The sequence below is a fragment of the Podarcis tiliguerta genome, assembly GCF_965153285.1.
Source record: "Podarcis tiliguerta genome assembly, chromosome: 13".
Lineage (NCBI taxonomy): Eukaryota > Metazoa > Chordata > Lepidosauria > Squamata > Lacertidae > Podarcis > Podarcis tiliguerta.
This window is the reverse complement of record NC_139546.1, coordinates 36,143,668-36,162,400: the sequence shown is the minus strand read 5'-3', so window position 1 is coordinate 36,162,400 and position 18,733 is coordinate 36,143,668. Positions and strand designations below refer to the sequence as shown.

General features: G+C 44.6%; 1 protein-coding gene across 3 annotated transcripts in view; it reads right to left on the bottom strand.

Annotated features, from left to right (window-relative positions):
- SHISA7 (shisa family member 7) overlaps positions 1-18,265 on the bottom strand; it is a 33,736-nt gene extending 15,471 nt beyond the window's left edge. The window contains exons 1-2 of one of the 3 annotated variants that reach the window (XM_083409204.1): positions 17,942-18,265; positions 2,053-2,693 (exon numbers count right to left, since the gene is read on the bottom strand). In XM_083409204.1, coding sequence (XP_083265330.1) covers positions 2,053-2,600 — 548 coding nt within the window. In that variant the 5' untranslated portion in view covers positions 2,601-2,693; positions 17,942-18,265. Of the gene's footprint in view, positions 1-2,052; positions 3,336-7,645; positions 10,714-17,941 lie in introns of those variants that run through there. The other 2 variants (XM_083409205.1, XM_083409206.1) reach the window with 2 other exon arrangements.
- Between the last annotated feature and the right edge of the window lie 468 nt (positions 18,266-18,733).

The window sequence follows — 18,733 nt, the reverse complement described above, 5'->3', positions numbered from 1 at the left end:
GCTGGCTGAAAGATTGGTTTTTGCTAGAAAACACCGATGTCCTAGATCTGGAAGGTTTTGATAATGCATTTGGTTGGCATGCATATTTATGGTATGACAAGGTTAAAGTTCACAAATTGTTTAAAAGCCATATTGTCAGAAAAGCGATTTTTGCAGTCTGGATGAAATATAAAGACTTATTAGAGAGTAAAACACCGAGGTGGCTATCACCGGTGGAGGCCAAAGCTCGAAAAAGAACCAATATGGAGGCCTATTGGCCGAAATATTGGGAATTAATTGAAAAAATTGGAGACGGTTGGAAGTTGCAGAGCCAGGACAAATTAAAAAACAAGGTGCGAGATTGGTTACATTATGCTCAAATTCAAGAGGTTTTTAAAATGGATAAAAAGGTTGGTTTCCAGGAGGGGAAATCGAAACTAGAGACAGAATTGTTAGAACCAAAGACCAAGATTTTATCTAGAATGTATAACTTGCTGCTTATGTGGAACACACAGGATGAGACAGTTAAATCTGCTATGATAAAATGGGCACAGGATGTTGGACATAATATTATGTTTGAAGACTGGGAAAGGTTATGGAACACCGGAATGAAATTCACGGCATCTACTGCCTTGAAGGAAAACATTATGAAAATGATATACCGGTGGTACATGACCCCAGTCAGGCTAGCCAAGATGCATCACCTGTCTGACAACAAATGTTGGAAGTGTAAGGAAGCAGAGGGGACTTTCTTCCATCTCTGGTGGACCTGCCCAAAAGTGAAGGCCTTCTGGGAAATGATTTATAATGAATTGAAAAAGGTATTTAGGTATACCTTTCCTAAGAAACCTGAGGCCTTCCTGTTGGGCATGGTGGACCAGAAAATGTCAAAGAAAGATAGAACTTTGTTTATGTACGCTAGCACAGCAGCAAGAATACTCATTGCAAAGAGTTGGAAGACACAAGATTTGCCCACGCTGGAGGACTGGCAGACGCAGTTGATGGACTACATGGAGATAGCTGAACTGACCGGCAGAATCCGAGATTTGGATAAAGAAACAATTGAGGAGGACTGGGGAAAATTTAAAGATTATCTGAAAAAATATTATAAGCTGTATGAATCCTAAGAAAGTGCATGATTAGGAAACGTTAAGCTTCTGCGAATATGATTAAGTAAATGGTAAAATTAGTGACAAAAGAGAAAAGGAGATAATTTAAATTGAATATGTTATGTTTATTTTAAAGGTATTGAAATTGAGATATAATATATTGTATTTGGATACATAACATTCGAAAGTTACAACAAGGTATGAAATAAGGTAACAAAATGCTGACATTGTTAATGCAAAGAACGCAGAATCGGAAGGGGTGGGGAAGTCCAAGTTTTTTTTTTTTTTTTTGTTTTTGTTGTTAAAAAAAGAGAAAATTTGTTTCTTGTAACTACTTTATTTGTTTATAAACCTATAAAATTATGGAAAGAAACGCAATAAAAAAATTTATAAAAAAAAAAAGAGAGGTTTGTTCTTCCCTAGACAACATCCTCTAAAGAACTACCAGTCCAAGAGTTCTCTCTGCTTAGGCAAGAGAGAGAGACAGCTGGTGGTGAGAGGGACAGACGCCACAGGAATTGAAGACATTGATCCCAGAGAGAGAGAGAGAGAGAGAGAGAGAGAGAGAGAGAGAGAGAGAGGTGGTGTTTCTGGTAGGATTTACAGCAGGCGTTCTACTATGGGGCAAGATCAATTAGGCCACCCACCTATTTTGTTTGTTGAGTGTGAATTTGCAAAATAAATTGACTTTGGGGAGGTAATTCATGATTTTGCAACAACAACGAAAAGGTCATGAACATAAAGCTTTAAAGCAAATTGGTCTATCAATAGAATGTTTCAGCTGTGTTAGAACAGTAATTGTTACAAAAATTCCAAGGACACACAGAATTCTAACCTGGAGCCATTCTGGGGACAGAATCCCAGTCCAGCTCTGAGCCACACTACCAGTTGAAATGCTTCCAGGTTCTCACCACAGGGCTGAAGAACAACTTTTGACCCCACCTTGCAGCCTGCACTTTTTTACCTGGGCACGTTGAGCTCCCTTCCATGCGGTCTCCTTGAGGCTTTGCTGAAGAAGAATTTGAGCCCGACTCCCACGGCTAAGGTGAAGCTGATGACCCCACAGATCACGTACACGGTGCTGTTGCCCGTCTGCTTGCTTCCGTTTGGCACATCGGGCCCGTTGGTGGCTGAGCCGGCCACGGTGGTGGCAAACCACTGCGGGCTATCGCGGCACTTCCCTTGCTCCAGCCTCCTGGACCGGTCCTCGCAGCAGAAGCGATACTGGCACGTGCCGCAGCAGAAGCGGTAGCCCCCCGTGGTGCAGTTGAAAGCCGCGTCGTACTGGCCCATGACATCGTAGTAGCCTTGGCAGGTCTCCGAGGGCCGCACCCGGCTTGTGCCGGTGGTTGCGTTGCTGCTGGATGACGTCAAGCGCTTCAGGTGGGCCAGGAAGTTGGGCAGGCCCCAACTCTGGTTTGTGTGATGTTGGGCCTGGATGACGGCCAGAGCGGTGCGTCCCCCCAGGGCTTCCAGGGCTGCGTACAGCATTACTGTCAGCAACTGGTACATGGTGGGTGCGAGAGTGCCGAGGAGCTCCAACGTTGGGGTTCAGATAGATGTTTTTTTTAAAAAAAGCTTATAAAAGAGATCCAGGAAGAAATACTGCAAAAGATGCAAACGAGATTGTTAGAACATGAAAAGAAGCCCTGCTGCATCAGACAAGAGGTCCCATCTGTTCCTGTTTCTCACAGTAGCCAAGCAGATGCTTCCCAGGAAGAATGTGAAGGCAACACTCTCATCCCTGCTGGATAGTCATATCCCCCACCACCACCACGGGCATCTGAGATTCAGAAATACACTGCTTGGCCATGGAGGATCCATCTGGCTCTCATAACTAATAGCTGCTGATAGAGCTATCCATCATGAATTTGTCTAAAAACTATCTTAGCTCATGGCTTTTCCATGGTGAGCATTAAGCTGTGTAATGCTCTCTTCTAAGAGCTCTACAGTCTGCCAGTGTTTTGAAGGATGGATTCAGGCATATTTTAAATCTATTTTTACCCAAGTGGGATTTGAGAAGCCCCTTTTATGTGTTTGTATTTTTCATGTGGCGATGCTGCAACATACCTGTTTTGACTTGTCCTTTAGTTTTTGTAGGCATAAATTGTTGCCTAGAGGACTAGGTTAATAGGCAACTAAAAATGTAAATAATAAAGATAAACAGTACTATTGCAGCAGTGAATTTCATAATTTAACTATGCATCATGTTTGGCTTAATTTCTTTTTTTAATTAATACAATTTTATTTTGAACTAGAGTTCAACATTTTGGCACACACACACACAGAAAGAGAGAGAGAATATAATAACAACATCACTAAAAAGACTAAAGAAACTCTCTGATAATCCAAATATAATGTCAGTGAGATAACTAGCTCACTAACAATACCTATATAAGTTATACATAATACATATATACACTGTAGTCAGAAAAAAAACATGAGTCTCGTGGCACCTTAAAGACTAACCAATTTATTATGCAATAAGGTTTTGTAGACTTGAAGCCCACTTCATAAGATGGATGGAAATATGGGCACTTTATTAAAATTTGATCAGAAGCTTTAAGGGCTTCCATACAGGAAATAAATGGAAACTATGGCACCATAATTGAACAATCAATAGATAGATAGCTGTGTATGTAATAAGGATTAACTGCCTGCTGCACTTCCTTGAGTGTGTTTGTGTTTAAGCATAATCTCCCAAATTGTATTCACCCACTGCTGTCTAGATATGCATATAAAATGAGAAATTCACACTAAGAAGCTGATGGATTTCCATAAGGACTTCTTTTTATAAAATTGCAAACTGATGTTGGAACGTAGAGAACTGAATTTAAGGTTGCGAACATGAGAGATACCAAAATTAGCAGATTAGCCCATCCCTCACCCCCCCTTAGTTGTATTTTATTTATTTTTGTCACAATTGAAAAGTTCCAAAAGCCCTCTCTTTTTTGCTTCCGAGCCCCTAAAAAGAAGCACGTACTCCGGTTTACTGAAAGTAAAGATGAAACTGATTTGGAGAGATGAATTCTTAATAATTGTTTCCTAGCTTATGTTTGAGAGAGAGAGATAAATCAAGCATAATATTCACGTAATCCAGTGTGTGTGAGAGAGGAGTCAGGGACTGTGAGATGTGTCAGTGCCAATGATAATAGGACAGAGAGTCATGAGGTCCTGGAAGCCAAAGAAAGTGAACCCCAAAGCATCCAAGTTAGCATTCTGAGAAATGTTACTAGATTCACATAAAAAGGCAGAGATGCAGAATCTCATCACACAGATCAACACTGGGGGATGTGGCCTTTCAGACCTCTCTATCTGGCCCACAAGGCTTTTCCTAATCCACACACCACCCCCAGCTGCACCCTCATTTTTGCCTAAAACATGTCCTTGAATTCTGAAAGTGCTTCTTGCTTGCCTGGATGGAGGCTAGAGAACGGCGTGTGGAGTCTGTGTAGAAACTAGGCTACCCAACAAAGTAAAGTTTAGGTGAATTGTTCCATCCACTTTTCCCTCTGGCTATACCTACCACCGGCAAGCGGTTCAGAAGGAAATGCAGCCCCTGGGCTGAAAAGGATTCACAATCCCTGCCACAGAGGGCTGTGACGTGATGAGAAAAAATGTTGGTTTCGGGATGAGCCGAGCCTGTACGAAAAGCCACTCAGGAGGGACCACAGTTTCATGGCCAAGCACATTCTTTCCTGTCTCCAGGTGGCAGGTGCTGGTGAAAATCTCTGCCCTGGAGAAGGGTCTCGTGCTCACCAGATGTTTTCAGACTATGACTTGGTAAACCGTAAAAGAGGAGATCTCTCAATAACACAAACAAAATAACCAATAAAGGACAAAAAATAATAAATGGATGATAAAACATGTATACGGCAGTGGACTCAAACCTCCCTACATAATACAGTTATAGATACCCACCAATAAACAATGGAAGACCTGTGTATCAAAACTAATACAAAACTAAGTCTCGGTGAAATTGAACAACCAATATGAAGGCTATATATGATGTAAGTAATAAACAATTCATGAAAACTTCATGTAACAGAAATAATGTATAGTCCAATATCAAGTAAATGAATAGCGTATGCTAGTGGGATTAACACGAGGCATCAAATAAATTTGATGTGCAAATTCCATGCAGTAGTAAAGTAAATGATCCCTGGCCGGCACAGATGTTGAGTTGTGGTACAAAACATCTGGAGAATACCAGGTTGGCAGAGGGGAGAGCATGAAATGAAGAGGTAATGGAGCCAAGGCCTGATTTGTTCCAGGGCAGCTCCCTATATACCGTATTTTTCGCTCTATAAGACGCACCAGACCACAAGACGCACCTAGTTTTTGGAGGAGGAAAACAAGAAAAAAATTATTCTGAATCTCAGAAGCCAGAACAGCAAGAGGGATCCCTGCGCAGTGAAAGCAGTGATCCCTCTTGCTGTTCTGGCTTCTGTGATAGCTGCGCAGCCTGCATTCGCTCCATAAGACACACACATATTTCCCCTTACTTTTTAGGAGGGAAAAAGTGAGTCTTGTAGAGCAAAAAATACGGTAGCTAAAAAGGGCTCTAGGCTCGACTTGGACCACAATAAAAACAGGTTGTTGGTGCTTTAAATCAGAAGCTGAGACAGGAAGCTGGCTTTGGCATGGTGCCGTGGTTGCTTTAGGGCTACTGCCAGCTGCCCCTGTGCTTGGGTCTGCCCCCCTGTAATGCCTCTTCAGTCTCTACATCTGTAAATAAACGGAATTGTTACAATGAGGGCTCCAAGTCTCCAGGTGCTCTCTCTTTTATTCAAGAGCAAATGACCCCATTTGGGCTCCTTGGAATTTGCTACCGCCTGGGGAAGGGAAAAATGCAAAGCAGTTCGGTGCTGAATTGAGCAAAAATTTCCCTTTCCCCAACAGCTCCCCCACTAGCCGCTGCTGCCCCCCCCCCCAGTCCTTACTACATGCCGTTTCACACACAAGCCCAGCGTCAGCAATGCGTCATGCTTGGGCGAATGCTGGGGCTCTGGGACCCCAGCAGAGTCCATCCCCACAGGACTGCTGCCCCCACCGCTGCTGATGTGACTCAGGTGGGATGGGCAGGGTGGCTGAGGCATACATACGACTGAACTCACTGGAACCACCATCTTATGCTGGCATCACCCCGATGAATGTGGATTGGGAAAGAGGCTGGCAGCCATCATTAAGATGAAGATCTCTGCTAGACAACGCTGCCATAGGAATTTTGCCCACCAGCTAATAAGTCCTGGGGGGACGGACCAAGGGCAGCTTGATCAGGGCCCCCAAAACCTGGAGCTTGGCCTGTCCTGTCAATGGCTATTATACTCTGCCTTCATGTGTCTGAATTAGGGTTGCCATATTTCAAACAGTGAAAAAATCCAGACAGAAAAGTTATTGAGCTTTTTTGAGCTATCTTTATGGAAAAATGGCATATGTCTGCCGACATATGTCTGGATTTTCCCGGACATTTTTAATGATTTCCGCCCAGGCACTGCTGCTGACTGCAGTATTCCATATACGTCCAGGAATTTCCAGACGTATGGCAACCCTAGGACTCTCAATACCAGTTGATGGAAAACGCAGGAGGGGTGCCTGTTGCCCTCAGGTACTGTTTGTGGGATTCCCATGGGCATCTGGTTGGCCAGTGTGAGAACAGGATGCTGGACTAGATGGGCCCCTGGCCTGATCCAGCAGCATTCTCATGTTCCAATTATCCCTCTTTATGAAGAAGCATTCCAATTTTCTGCTGTCTGTTCTTGATAAATCTGTCCCGCCTCCCCCCCCCCCCTTTTGCATTTTAGAGATGGTGGGTTAAAGTTCTGTTTGCGTGAGTTGACCGATTTGCTGTCCTGCAGACATCAGTCTTCAAATGGATACATTTCGTCTCCAGTGCACATGCGTGCGAAAATGTGCACATGAATACTAAGGCACCACGCAGCGCCCGGCCTAACATTTCACACACGGCAGCTGCAGAGGAATAAATATACAGTAATAATAAATGAAATAGCTATAAATGTTCTCTCCTTCTGTGGTATCAAAATCAGCTGCCTCAGGCACCACCAACTAATTCCACCTAATGGCAGGTACCCCACTGAATGGCATCCCCAAAGCTGTCGCCTAAGGGAAGTGGCCTCATCCCAATCATGCTCAGCCAGCAGAACCATACTAAATTACTAGGGATTTTTATTTTAGCTTCCTCTTTCCACTTTCCCTTCTATTCAGCTCTTTCCTGTGTTCAAGCTAGCCTTAACGATTCTGCTCTCCTACACAATAATCTGTTTTCACATTTGAGCAGAGAACAAGGAGTACCACTCTCTTCAAGCAATAAGCTGGGTAGCCTTCTTTGTGGTGCTTCGAAGCAGAGGGCATCCCTCCAAGGCAACATTCTACCAAAGCTCCCTCAAACGCTGCTTCTTCTTCTACCCCAAATATTATAGTATTGTAGTTCAAAAGAGCCCAGCAGGCAACAGGTTATGCTTAGCACTACAGGTGGCAGTAAAAGAAGTTCTGCCCAAATGGGAAGAGGCATCAGGAAGACGAAGGGAACTGGGCACCTGTGGGCCAAATTAGATGTGACGCCGAATACTCTTTCCTTTATTTCCTGCGTTTATATAATCGCCTTGGTTCTTTGGGCAGCCGGAAAAGCAGAAAACAAACACACAAATGTTCAATATTACATATAAAACAATAAAAGCTATAGAGAATTAATTAAAAAGCTGAAACACAAAACACAAATGAAAATCAGTTTAACATAGCTCGTTAAATGGCAGGGCCATGGCTGCATGCGCAATTCTGCAGGCTGGGAAGTGGGAATGGGGAGAGGCAAATGGCTATGGCAGCTCACTCAGGCTCAGAGATCAAGTCTGATGCTCTCATGTGATGGCAGAGGGATTAGCTAGGGACTTTGTGGATCCCAGGCTGACCCAGTCCCTCCCTGCCAGAGCACCCCCTTCTAAAGCCTTCCATGGGCTGCCACTGGCAGGCATTCTGCTGGTGGCACTTCCACCTGCACATTCAGCATCAACCCATGGGTGGAGACTGGAAGAGGAACACCTTGGAATGCCATGGACGTCTGTTTCAAAACCCAGCGTGCCACTACGTAAAATGCCCTCACCATAGTAATTATCCGCATCACAACATGTCTTTGCATTTAACATGCAGGTTGTTTTTTTAAAAACGTAAATAGGATGAGCTGGAGGTGATAATTACTGCGATCCGCAGAATGTGCAGAGTGGGGAATTTAACAATTTCCTCCCTGGCTCTAGTCCTGGGGAACATCCCTCCTCTGAAGCTGGTATTTAATGGGGCTGGGAAATCCCTCAATGGTCATCAGCATATGTTACATTATGTGGGGGGTGGAGATAAGGGACCCTCGCCCACCCCTCCACTGCACCCAGAATACCGCCAGACACTAAGACTACAAACACACTGTGTTTTCAAACACAGCAAGGGTGTTCCCTCCCCCCCCCCCCATTTCTAGTCGCATTTGCAAGTTGCTGCACACGCCAGAGAGAGGGCGGCAATGTCTTCCTCTGATGCACATGACCTGTTTGGTTTACCCACACACCCCTGAACTTGCATCCGAAAAGCTGCTATGTCATCCATGCATGCGCAATGGCTATTTCACTGCACCTTTTGAAGTTTTGCCTTTTGGAGTGAAGTTTTGTTTGAGGGGGAAATGCACCAAACAGCCCTATTTCTCAAGAAACTACGAGGCAGCTCTGTAACGAGAGTAATGGGGCATGTGGTGCGAATGCTTTAACTCTATCTGAACCTGGAGATACCGGGGATCGGACTCTCTGCATGCGAAGCTGATGCTCTGCCACAGAGCTACAGCCTTTCCTGGTAGAGAAGCTGCTCCAAATCCCTGATCATCTCGGTGGCACTTTTCTAGCACCACAATATCGTTTTTAGATGAAGCGAGCAGAAAAGTACACGGCATTCCAAACACAGCCACGCCATTGATTAGTAGCTCCAAAATCAAAAGCTGTTATAGAAAAGGTGGTTTTATTTCTAAGCAGGGATCTAAAGGCGCTTCAGTTTGGGAGGTCCTCCTGTGCCAGCCTGAGCTCACAGAAATCCTCTCAGAAAAGGGCAACCAACATGATCAAGGGGTTGGAGTAAGCAAAAGGAAAAATTAAAACATTTGGGGCTTTGGTACAGTGGTACCTCGGGTTACAGACGCTTCAGGTTGCAGACGCTTCAGATTACAGACTCCGCTAACCTGGTAGTACCTCAGGTTAAGAACTTTGCTTCAGGATGAGAACAGAAATCATGCGGTGGCAGCGTGGTGGCAGCGTGAGGCCCCATTAGCTAAAGTGGTACCTCAGGTTAAGAACAGTTTCAGGTTAAGAACAGACCTCCAGAATGAATTAAGTTCTTAACCCGAGGTACCACTGTAAAGGCAGAAAGGGCATGATAGAGCTGTATAAACTGCAGGGTGTGGAGCAATTGGAGAGAGAGATGATTTTCTCCCTTGTAACACGAGAACTCAAGGCCAATCCAATGAAGCTGAAGGTTGTAAGATTCGGGACAGACGAAAGAAAGAATTCCAGTGCATAATTAAACTATGGGATTTGCTCCCACAAGATACAGCGATAACCACCAACCTCAGTAGCTTTAAAAGAGGATTAGACAAAGTCATGGCGAATGAATTTGTCGGGCTTTCAGTGACATCCACAATGTTCTCTGTATGCTGGTTGCTGGGAATCCCAAATGCAGAGAGCGCTGATGCACTCAAGTCCTGCTTGTGGGCTTCCCATTGTGGCATCTGGTTGGCCACTGTGAGAACAGGATGCTGGACTAGGTGGGCCTTTGGCCTGATCCAGCAAGCCTCTTCCCTTTGTTCTGAGTTTGCTGAGAAGAAATCTGTGTTAAATGAAAAATGGAGGGCGCTCACCAAGAGCATATTTTTAATCTGTAAACCGCCTTGAGCCCATCAGGGGAAGAAGCAGGGTAAAAATACAAACATACATACATACATACATACTATACTAACGCTACCTTCCCACAGACCCACCCTGCTGTATATTAGCCCCTTGCCAGAGAACGGCCACCCCAGAGACTTGATGACACATCCCTCGCTACAACCATCGCAACTTCGCTCTGTGCAGCGAACATCTCCCTCTCTGTTGAACCCCGGGGCCTTTTTCATGTAACCGCTGCTTGTCTCCCTGTCCACCTCCTCGACAGAGCGTGAGGGAGCCCCCCGGGGCAGTGACACACTGCAGTGTGCTTGGAACATGTGGTCTCACTGACTTCATCAAGGTAACAGGCCTGTGAAAGGCCTGTGGCAGCAGCAAGTGCATGTGTGTTTGTGGCGAGGGGAGAACGCGGCTCTGTCTCTTGCTATCAGAAACCAAAATGATCTGACATGGTTCAAGGGGATTTGTCTGGCCTGTCAGGTACCTAGCGGGGTGAATAAAGAGGGGGCAGCGTGGTGGGGGATGAAAACGGAATAAAACCTCATATTCCCCGCTGTGGCCACCTGGGGCATGTCTCCTGCACGGATTTTGCCTATTCGGTGGCTCGTCTTAGCACTCACAGGGGTAGGGGTTTTTCTGGTGTTTATTTCACTTCAGCGTGTAGCTCACCCAAGACCCATGGTACAAAACATGCCATATAACGCAAAACTAAAAATCAGCTAAGCACACGCACACAGCTGACTGAAATCATATATCCAGTTAAAGCCTAACGTGATACTGTACTGATTTCTTTGGGGTGGTAGCAGCTTTTCACTTCAGCCTACAGTCTCTGAGGGCAGCCCCCCATATATGAGAAAATCCTGCTTAAACAGTAGGCCTGTTGCCAGCATCTCAATAAGTCGCATTTGTTTTAGTCAACTGATCAACTTAATTCATCGATCCAACAGAGCACTCAGATGTAAACCCTCTAAGTAGGACATAGATGAATGTGTACAGGACTGCAGCCTAATCTGTATAGATTTGCATAATAAGAAAAATGATACTTAATTTTTTTTCCCCCTCATGATGTTTAGTGGTAATTCTGACTTGGAGGCATTCAGTCCTAATCCCTCAGATGGTAGCTTCTTCCCACCGATTCCTCAGCAAAGAATATAGAGCAAATGTCCAAAAATGCGTTTAGGAAGAAAAATGCTAGCACAGTGGTACCTCAGGTTAAATACTTAATTCGTTCTGGAGGTCCGTACTTAACCTGAAACTGTTCTTAACCTGAAGCACTACGTTAGCTAATGGGGCCTCCTGCTGCTGGTGCGCCGCTAGAGCCCGATTTTTATTCTCATCCTGAAGCAAAGTTCTTAACCTGAAGCACTATTTCTGGGTTAGCGGAGTCTGTAACCTGAAGCGTATGTAACCTGAGGTACCACTGTAGCAGCAACATTTCCAGGCTTTCAGACTAGAGTCTCTCTCAGCCCTATCTGGAGATGCATGAATCTGGGACTTTGTGCTCTGCTATTGACCTCCATCCCTTCTTATGGCTTTTTTCACAGCGAGCCAGATTATGGGTGCAGCAACACATCATCAGTAGGGTAAAAAGAGAAAAGGCCACAGCTCAGCAGTAGAGCATCTGCTATGCACACAGAAGGAGCCCATTTCAATCCCCAGCATCTCCACGTAGGGCTGGGAGAACCCCCTTCCTGAAACCCTTGAGAGCTGCTGCCAACCAGTGTGGACAACACTGAGCTCGATTGACCAAGAAACCAACTTGGTATAAGGCAGCAGCTTCCTATAACCCTGAAACGAACTTGCTGTCTCACAACAATACTTTTAAAGAAGAAAAGATATGATGCATGCATGTGTCATTTGCAACAGGCATCGTTTTAGAAGACTTCCTGTTTCTCCCACTGCCAAATGCTGATTTGATTTTGCGTGCGACCAAAGGGCATGTCTACACAGTTGGATACTGAGAACTGGGCAGGCTGAAGAGACAGGGCAGCAAATGGTGTGAGGCGTAATGGTGCCAGATGAAAGTGCACAGAAGTACCCAGGGCAATCCAAGACTGCACGCACACCACACATTTAAAGCACGTCGCAAAGAATCCTGGGAAGTTTGTTAAGGGTGCTGGGAATTGTAGGCCTGTGAAGAGGAAAACTACAGTTCCCCCAGGATTCTCTGTGCTTTAAATGCATGGTGTGTATGCAGCCCAAGCTATTCTGATATCTGAGGCAAAACATCCCACAGGTCCCTCTCATGCTGCTTGGCAGTAAACATACAGTAAAAAATGCAGTAAAAATAATCAATTTGCTGCCCCTTTCATTATACCCAAAACCAGCTGCCTGAGTTGGCTGCCTCATTCTGCATTGTTAGGGCCGGCCCTGCCTATAGAGCCAAGACTGTGACCACTATTGTGCTTAGAATAAAAATAAATAAAACCTAATACTATGTACCAGGAAAGGCTGTATTTTGTTACGTGAGTAAATTTTCAAGAGTGAATTTGCATTCCAGAATGCAATATCACATGCCAAAGACTCTGGGAGCATGCAAGGATAAGGTGTGCTGACTGAAGGGTTAGAGCATTTCTCAGAAGGCTCTGGGGCACTATTAGATTATGTACCTCATCCCACATTTGCCTTACCAAGGATCTCTGGCTTAGGCTACTGCAATATCCTGCACCCAGCCCCAGTCCCATGCACAGGGTCTAACCTGCCCAACCTTGGTCCGTTGAACAGAAATGCCTTATTATTTTGAAGATTTTCCCCCTTGACCACAACAAGCTACTTAATTCTCTCCCCCAACACCCAGCTCAATTGCATTTTGTTCTCTACAGTCTGATGACAGCCATGCAGATTTCCAATCCCCCTCAGCTAGACTGTGTAGGGGTTTTTTGTAGTTTGCATTTATAACAGTCTGTTCAGTGCCTGTGAGGATAGAAGTCTCTGTGTGTATGCAAGAAAGAGATGGAGGTTGTTTTGCATATCTGTGAATGATCCTAGCCATCTTATGCATATGTTAAATTTACATTGCATCGTGCACTATGATTCTGCAGGTATTCCTAGGAGTGTGTGTTATTTATTGTCTTTCAGTACGATTGCGTGGATGCGCAAGATTCTGCCCAGTTTCAAGGACTTCCTCCTATTTTTATATACCAACTTTCTGTCCGTCGCAATATGTGATCTTTCCTTAACTTCCTTCCTGCCTTTCTCTTCCTCGCCTGTGTAGCCATGTGCTGTGTGTGTCCGTGGAAACATGTGTCTGCCTTTGTGCAGTTCACTGTGTGCCTTTGCCTTCGTGGAGCAGGTGCCTATCTTTTCCTCTCCATCTGGTTGTAAGTCAGAGTTATTCAAATGAGAAATTAAGAGAGAGGCAGAGAGAACATCCCTTAATTTTCTTTTATAGAAAGGAGTCAGTTCTATTAAGATGCATTATTCAGGGCGGGGGGAGGGGGGAGTGGTTTAACTCAAGCTGGTAAAAAGCTGCTCAGCTGGTCGCCTGTGGCGAGTCAGAAGTGCCTCCAAGCGATCAAGGCATCTTACAAAAGCATTTAAAAAAAAAAAAATTCTAGGCCATATGCAGGCAGGCTAGCTAATTACTTTCATGGCTGTACATACAAGAGCAATGATAGCCAGATGCAAGTGTGGGGGGTTGGATTGTTGAAAAATAGTAAGAGATTTACTGGCCTAGATTAGATGAGAAGATGCATACAAGATCATAATCTTCTGATCTTTGTTATCCAGAGTAACTACCAACCACTCATTCCACACTCATTGTCACTAAAACATATTAGAATCTCCACTGTACCCACAAGTATGCTTTAAAAAGTAGGGTGGAAATCATGGTATTGAGCACCAAAGAGTGAGTCTAAGTTGCTAACAAATTCCCAAACAGTGTTAAGTATTTGAGTACAATATATGTTCAGTATACCACACTTCCGTAACACTAGCGTAGAGTTCTCCAACTTGTGTTATTTATTCAGCAACAACACAGAGGAAATGGAATCCTTATCCAACCAGAAACTTCAGATAATGGTCAATCTTTTTTGCACGCTGGAACTGGACTTGTAAGCAGCTGCCATATTAATGTGTGCATATGTGAATCAGACCCAGATGATGGGTCTGAAGGTGCTGAAGATCAGCTGCTAGAACAATTACTCCTAGGGTGCACTTCGTACACAGACACTAGAACAGCAAATTACTGAAACACACTCATAAAGGGGTATTGATTCAAGGCCAGCAAATGACCCAGAATGCCGGGTCATAGCTTCCCACAATCCTTTGTGGCCAACATGTCCACTATGAGTCAGGTACTATCACAGCTAAGAGTTGCTCTTTAACATTAAAAATACAAGTTAATGGATTACTCTCTAATATTCAATAATTTTTTAAAGATTCAATAGTTTTTAATTAATAATCTTCCTTTTATATTCTTGATCCATTAATTTTAATACATCTCAATATACTGTAGTTGCATTTTTTAGGTTCTGAAGGAAGATAACTAATAATTTAATAAGCAAAAGCTAAAATTCCTTATTAGAATGTAAGACACCTCAAATACCTTCTTTTTCATTCTTTATTACTGCAGAACCAATAGCTTCAAAAAAATAAACAGCAATGCTTTTAACTTGCAGCCATGATGATTAAAATGGACTTTCATTAATTAATCAACTAAAACTTTAGTTGATTAATCTAATCTACTAATTTAGTCAATTAAAGTCTGCAGTTTTGCTTTCCAGCTTTTTTGGTCGTTTCTCTACCGAAAGCAAGTCCACAGTAAATCCTACGAATGACTCTCAACATAGCCCTGGAAGGGAAGTCATCTGTTGTCAAAACCAGTTACCCAGGAATCTTTGCTTCCGTCATGGCTGACATTCCACACATGCTGCCAGAAAGAATACGTAATTCTTCACAAATCTAAATCTGGTCACTGAGCGACAGTGGGCAATTGCTCACAGGCCTGTGCCCCTGAGATGGTTGTAATGATATAGGAATGTGATGAAACGGGGAATTGCCTAGCATGAATTTAACTCATATATACTGAGGTACCTGGGAGGTGAGGTAGCATTTGCTGTCAGGCAGGCATTATGACTGAACTGGGCCCAACGTCTATGAGCAAACTACCCAGAATGCTGTGCATGATACTGACCATATGACCCACAAGTGTCTGTGGTCAATTGGCTGTAATGAATGGCCGATTTTTTTCTTTCACACAACATCCACCTGCATGTTGCCAGCATCCAACTGTACTTTTACATCGTCAATACACCTAATATTGGAATGCATGGCTTAAAAAATGGAAGCAGTTACAAAGCATTGTCATGACTCCCTATCTGTTGAGTGCTCAGCTCCAGCCGAAGGGATACTCCCCACCACCCCAGGACCTCAGAGCCCAAGATCCAGAAGTTGCTCAAACCCACAAGATCCCATGATCCACTTGCCTTCCCTAGAGTGTACAGGTATTCACTTCTGAGCCTAAAGGATACATATCTTATACGAAACACCTCTCATCACACCAATGCCTGGCTACGGCAGGCAGCCCCTCATATCTAACCTTCTCCCCACTTCCTTTTCCCCCCCAGTGACGGGTCCTCATTCATCTGACGGGATCCAGGCAGCCTTGCTGTTTCCATGGCAACATTGCCATGGAAACTGCAGAGACCATTCTCTCCTCCCCCTTATCACCATCCTTCCTTCAAAACCACAACCCCCCCCCCCCTTTCCTGGGGCAATACCACCAGGAAGATTTAAAGAGCAGGGGGCTGGGAGCGAGCGAGCGCTGAAATGGTTGTTTAGCATAGCTCATCCTTTGCACCTTGTCCGTGGTGTATGTGTGTGTAATTAAAAGGCATAGCTAAACTCTGTGCATGTTACCATGCCTTCCTCAATTCCTTGGTCTCTGTCAGCAAGCTAGCTCTCTTCTCCTTTCTTTTAAAGTGTCTCATTCTATCATTTTACCGCATCATATCACCCTCTCCCTTCCTCATATACCCTCTCCTATCTAGCCTCAATCTCTCTTTCTCTCTCTCTCTTTACCCATCCTTCCTCACACACACCCTACCAAGCAGACTACCTGGAGTGCCCCCATGTACCTTCTGTTACAATCCCACCCCCACCGCCGACTATGAGATTTAACCACCACCAGACACCTGTGAGTGGGCACAGGCCTATCTAGACTCATTGTCTGCTTCCCTGGAACCTGGTGGGGAAGAGGCTGCCATTTCTGTGTGGGTTTTTCACCTCCTGTGTTCACACACACACAAACACACACCGCTCTCCCTTTCATCCACACACATTAGCTACACCACATCCCTCAGTATGCAGGCTCAGAAACATATGTACATTCCCACTTAGTTGTGAAGTGCTGCACCTAACCAGCACTTCACACATAAACAAGCTCCTTTCATGTGCATTGTACTTTCATGCATGCGTTTGCAATCCAACCCATATTCACACATACATATATTTGTTCTGTCACACACAGAGAGACTTATGAGCATATACGCCTGATACACACGTGTCCTTACTGGATCTCATGCGTATATAAAGCTAATCCTTACACAAACCAACAAAACACCCAGAAAAACGCATATTGACGCACAAAGGCACAGTCGTTATTTGCCCCACATGTGCACATCCTCATATGCGCATCACAAACTCGCACCCGACACCTGTTTTCTGCTGGATCTGTCCTCTGTCGATCCAGGCAGAAGTGCAGTGCGGCAGCCTGGGATGGGGTGCGGGGAGAGGATTGGTAAGAAAGGGAGCGTTGTGGTTAATTTGTGCTGGCTTTGCCAGCCGGTGAAATATCAGAAGAGTCAGCTTATATCATCTTCATTCAGTGTGCATGTAAGAGAGAGAGAGAGATATGAAAGCAGGGCGAGAAAGAAGCAGGCGAGTAATTCTTGTGTATAAATGTGATAGGAATATACATAATCCCACTCAGACAGAAGCAATCAGAAGGGAAGCTGTACGCACGCACACACAGAGTAACGCACTCAGAAGCTGCCACACTCAAGAAGCAGAAGGAAGAAGTGTAATGCACAGTCTATGACTTGATATGCACATACACACAAAGGCACTGTCACATGCCCAGAGCTGCAGCAGTAAAGCGCAAGCACACACACACACCCCTTACAGAAGCACACAGTTTTCAGCATACAACAGCAGCACACAAAACCCTCCATGTCACACACATACACAGGCTCGGCTTGTAAACCAAAGAAGAGCTGCACCAAAAGAGTCCAAAGCATGTGTGCGCTCATACACAAACTCAACTAAAGGGGCAGAAAACACTGTTCTCACAAGCCAGCAGCATCACAAAACACGCATGCTGCAACAACCATATCCACAGCTAAACTCAGTTGCAAAGTAAGTGTTTCATCACACACACACACACACACACACACAAACCTTTCTACCACACCACCCTGAGAGCAATGCCATTTTTCATCTGAATTCCAGCACAACCCATTCCACCTGATACTCAAAGCAGGGTGCACTTGCCTGGGGCAGAGAGGGTGGTGAACAAACTACAGAGCACAACAGCTCTTTTACAGCATGGAATGCTTAACAGTCTCCCCACTCCACCCCCCAAAAACCCTATTGATAAATTTTAACAACAGATCTGTTCAGATTTCACAGATGTGGTACATGCCGTAAAATTCTGAGCCCAAAATGTCTATTTTCAAAACACACACACACATGCGCATAATCCTAAATCTTTGGGGGGAAGCCTGAAAGTCTTCCCCCCATATATAACTATACATAATATACATGCACATACTCTTTCAAAAGATGCTTCTTGTTTTTTTATCCATCCTCACTAGCACTTGCCAGCACCACCTTCTGGAGTCTCATTAGCTTCATCTGGAACACCCAGCCCAGGTAACTCAAATATACAGCTTGCCTCATAGCAAGTTGCATAAATCCACTGCTTACCTTGATCTGTTTTAAAAAATCCCATACAAAATACTTCCCTTGTTGATGCTGATCTTAAAAAAAAATTGCTGCAAGACGTCAGTGGCAAAATCTTTTTTTCTGTTTGTGAAGGGAGCACCTGAAAGTCCAGATGTTCTTCTCCACCTTCAGTAAGGAAATATTTAATTTTCCTTCATAGAAAAAAAAAACCACCCCACCTCAAAAAGTGGGTACTTTCTATTAAAAAATAGAATTCCACTCTGGGAAAGGCAACGCAATGGATGAATTAGATATGATGCTTGAGGAATTCCATTGGCTGGCTGGCAAACAGGGAGCTGCTTTGATTGGCGGAGGAGATGAACTCGGTGGGTGACTACAGCCCCTCACCCAAACCTGCGCCCCTCCCTCCAAACTGCTTTCAAGTCCCAGAAGAGTGAAGAGGGTGAGTGGGAAGAGCTTTCATTAACAAAAAGAGCAAGCATCCAGCGCCAAGAAGGGGCAAAGAGAGTGGGATGCAGGAGCATGGGATTGGACAGGAAAGGCTGTCAATCAAAGACACTACTTCATCCACTTCTCTCTTTCTGACTCTCTCTCTCTCTCTTTTTGCTTTAGGAAAGGAGGGGCAAAGTTTGTGCAGTGCCTCCTAGTTGCTGTCCCGTTCAATACACTAGACTCCAGGGCACTTTGCTCAAGGAACCTAGGAGTCCTCCTGACTGACAGACCTCACTGCCGTGCGCTTCCTAAGGTAACCCAGGAGTCGTAACTCTGCTCCAGTAGGAGGAAGAGACTAAGCCGCTCATCATATTTTTGTAC